The sequence below is a fragment of the Leptosomus discolor genome, chromosome 26 (genome assembly GCF_034619465.1).
Source record: "Leptosomus discolor isolate bLepDis1 chromosome 26, bLepDis1.hap2, whole genome shotgun sequence".
Classification (NCBI taxonomy): domain Eukaryota; kingdom Metazoa; phylum Chordata; class Aves; order Leptosomiformes; family Leptosomidae; genus Leptosomus; species Leptosomus discolor.
The window spans coordinates 499,703-503,464 of record NC_141416.1 but is presented as its reverse complement, the minus strand read 5'-3'; the positions used below and the strand labels follow the sequence as shown (position 1 = coordinate 503,464).

General features: G+C 60.8%; 1 protein-coding gene across 1 annotated transcript; it reads left to right on the top strand.

The window, feature by feature from the left end:
• The first annotated feature begins 2,690 nt into the window (after positions 1-2,690).
• On the top strand, positions 2,691-3,089 carry NHLH1 (nescient helix-loop-helix 1). Its single transcript, XM_009951701.1, has one exon. It carries the CDS (start codon positions 2,691-2,693, stop codon positions 3,087-3,089), a length of 399 nt encoding a protein of 132 aa, XP_009950003.1.
• Positions 3,090-3,762: the final 673 nt, after the last annotated feature.

Here is a 3,762-nt window from a genome sequence, read left to right as displayed (position 1 = left end):
GCAGTGGAGCCACTCCGCAGTTTCTTGTGCCAGGGTGGCTCACCCGCACGTGGACGGCACCTCCAGCGCGGGCGGATGAGGCAGCACCTGAGTTTGCCGAGCAAGAGGGGAACAGGCCTGTTGTTTCCAGAGCAGCAGCAGCACCAGATGAAGAGGGAGGTGAAGCCAGTGCAAGAGGTCAAACGCAGCTCCGCGTCCCCGAGAGCAGCGGGGAGAGTGTCTAAAGAGAAGCTGCGCACACAGGCGTGGAGCCGCACGCGCGAGCGCGATCCTGGACGTCCCCGCACCGACGCCTCGCCGCGGCCCTGGAGCTGGAAGTGCAGAGCTGCCGCGGCACGTGTCCGACCCTGGAGCCGACCTTCCCTCTTCCTCCCGACCCGGCTGCAGCCCCTCCCCAGCTTGCGCTCGCGGCTGGAGCAGCGGTCCTGCCCCACGGCCGGGAGCGATGCTCCAGGGCCAGCTGTTGGGAACGGGAGCGGGAGCGGGAGCGGGGCGGCACCGCCAGCAGGGAAACGCGGCCGTGGCGACAAACCTCAAGCTGGCCGTGAAGGGCTGCCCCGCTCACCGGCCAGGCACGGGCTTGTTTTGGGTGGTGCTCACCCACGGGCACGCCGCTCCCTCCACCGCCGAGCACCAGAAAGGTCCTGGGGCTGCAAGTAGGGGACAAGAGTGGAAAGAGAAAAGAAATTAAAGCGGGAGGGGAATGGAGAAGGTTAAACGAGGTGCAGGAGTCACGGCTGTGGTGGGTGGCTCCAGCAGATGTGGCTCGTTCAGGAACTTGAGACTCACGCTCTCGCATTGGTCCCTGGCTGGTTCGTCTCTGAAGCTGATCGCAGGGAGAGAAGTCAAACACAAACCCAAACTCAGCTGCGCTCTAAGGTCAGTGCAGTTTATTGCAGGCTCAAAGCCTTGACAGAGCGTCTCCGTGGGTCCCGAAAGCCACGTTTCCATCATCGCTGGGCAAAGGGTTTCACAAGAGTAACTTTTTTGGGGGGATTGGGATGGTTTCCTTGTACTCTCACGCACAGCTGAGAGGTTTTGTGTCACAGGAAAAAAAGTCCGGGTTAAATTTTTTAGTGAAATCTGAATATCACAGTGCAAGGGTGAGCGTGCGTGTGTGTGCGCATGGAGATCCCTGAGCTGGGGCGGATTTATGAGCGTGGGTGTAAATTATTGTGCACAAGTGGATGTGGGAGTCTCGCAGAGGAGTTTTTGACTGGGACCATTTGCACACACATGCTGGGAAACATGCCTGTGTGTATATGTGCACGTGTGTGTGTGTGTGTGTGTGTACGTGTGTGTGCACATGTGTGTGTAAGCATGCAAAGAAACAGCCAGATACGTCTGGGGGGGGGCTCAGAGGGGCTGTGCAGGCATTTCTGTGCACACTTACGAGGTTCCTTGTGTTTCTTGGGCAGCGCTTCTGCAAACACCCGTCGAGGGCTCTGCCCCCCGCCAGTATTTAAAACGGGATGTGAGCTATTGCTTCCCAGTCATCGCCTGTCCATATTCGTTTAGTTTCCATTTCTCAGTCGTATGGCTCATTACAAGCTTGTCAGGCCTGAGAGAGGTAATATGTTGTACATCTCTGCCTGGCTGGCTTCCCAGCCAGGCTGCCGTCTCTTCCAGCAGCCGCCTTTCCCCATCTGAAGTTTGTTCCCCTTCCCCTGCTCCGCCCCTGCCTGCGGGAAAGATGCGCCTGGGGCAAGACCTGCCTTCCCCAGACCTGCTCCCGGGGTGCCAGAGGCATCTCTGCGGGCCTGGGGCCCCCCAAGCCGGAGCCACGCGGGGAAGGCGGCAGGGGGGAGGAGGAGGGAGAGGAGAGGCAGCTTTCCCGGCCGGCAGCGCAGCGTCCCGGAGGGAGCGGGGAGCCAGCGTCTATTTGGACACATCAAGCAAAGCAGCTGTGTTGGGTTCCATATGTCAGGGGTGCCAGGATCCATGACATACGGGCTCATTTAGTATACAATAAGCCCCCCTTCCTCTCGCCCCTGCAGTCTGTTTTTCCCCTTTGCTCATCCACCACCTGTCATCTCTCCGGAGAGGCAGGAGAAATGGCTTCCACCTTCTCCCGCAGCCACCCCACCGGCTCCCCCTCCGCCGCCCGGGACCGGGGACCCAGAGCCCCGTCCCAGCCTGGCGGGGCCGGGCTGTGCCCTGCTCCGGCTGGGGCCAACGCCGCGGGGCAGCTGGAGCAAACAGCCGCGCTCTCTGGCTGCGTCTCTGGTGTCCGCCGGGAGCCGGGCGGTACTGAGAGCCCCTGTGCTTCTGTTTTCTAGAGCATGCGGGAGGAGTTCGGCTCTGACACCTGACAGCTCCGAAACTGGGTCCTGCCACGGCGGCACGGAAGAGCCCCGGCCTCTGTGCACACGCGTGTGCAGAGGATATTTATTTATTTATTGGTTTTATTTATATGTGTCCTTCCATCTTCCTTACGTTATTTATTGAGAAAGTTGTCACCCACCCAACGAGTCCTCTGGGGAAAAGGGAAAAATTTCAAAATTCCCTTGTGGCGACCGTGTGTGATGAGGAGGAAGAGGAGGAGAATAACCAAAGGCTTGCTGTGAGCCAGAGACCTTCTCTTTAAAGTAGAGCGGTTTTGCTTCGACGTCGTGCCTGGGTCGGTCTGCCCTCCCGACGTACCGTATCTCTGACGCATCCACCTCCCTGTCCGCCCCTCTCCGGCGAAGATGATGCTCAATTCGGACCAGACGGAGATCGACCTGCCCCCGACACACTCCGAGTCCGAGTCCGTCTTCAGCGACTGCGGCCGTGCGGGCAGCGCGGAGGACGGCAGCAGCGTTGGCTTGTGCTCCCAGTCCCGGGTAGCGGAGCCGGGCGAGGCCGTGAAGAAAGACCTGCAGCACCTGAGTCGGGAGGAGCGCCGGCGGCGGCGGCGTGCCACGGCCAAATACCGGACAGCCCACGCCACGCGGGAGCGCATCCGCGTCGAAGCCTTCAACATGGCCTTCGCCGAGCTGCGCAAGCTGCTGCCCACCCTGCCGCCGGACAAGAAGCTCTCCAAGATTGAGATCCTCCGCCTGGCTATCTGCTACATCTCCTACCTGAACCACGTGCTGGACGTCTGAGCCGCCCAGCCTGCGTCCGTCTGTCTGTCTGACGCATCTCCTACCTGAACGTGTGCTGGGCACCTGAGCCAAGAGCTCAAGTCCGTCTGTCCATCTACGACCCGAACCACATGTTGGGCATCCGAAATGCTGTGCCTGTGTTCATCCGTCTGTTCAAAGGGACCGAGTCCCCAGCTGTCTGCTCTACCCCCTGCCTGAACTATGTGCTCCGTTTCCCCACCGCCAAGCCCGTGTCCGTCTGTCTTTCCACCCTGCCCGAGTCAGGCTGGGTGTTTGGTCCGTCAGCCATCTGTCTGTCCTGCTGGATCTGCTGCCCGAAGCCTGTGCTGGCCGTGTGTGCTCCCAACTTCTGTCCGTCCTTCTGCTGCGCGTCCCGCTCATGCTGCCTACGGGATCCTGAGCCCACGTCCGTCGGTCTGTCCGCCACGGCCACTCCCTGACCCACACCAGGAGCCACTGAGCCCAAGTCTGTCTGTGTGTCACCTCTTTCATACAAGCCACAAAAAAAAGGACCTGTGAAACGCTGCAGCACCAAGCAGCCCCGGGGTCTTGTCCGTCCGTCTGTCTGCGCCTTCTGCCGCCGGCCGCCCCACCAGCAGGGCCAGTCTGGGCTTTTTGTCTGTTTGCTGCTGTTCTGCCCCCGGCATCCTGCCGGGCACGTCAGGACCGTCCT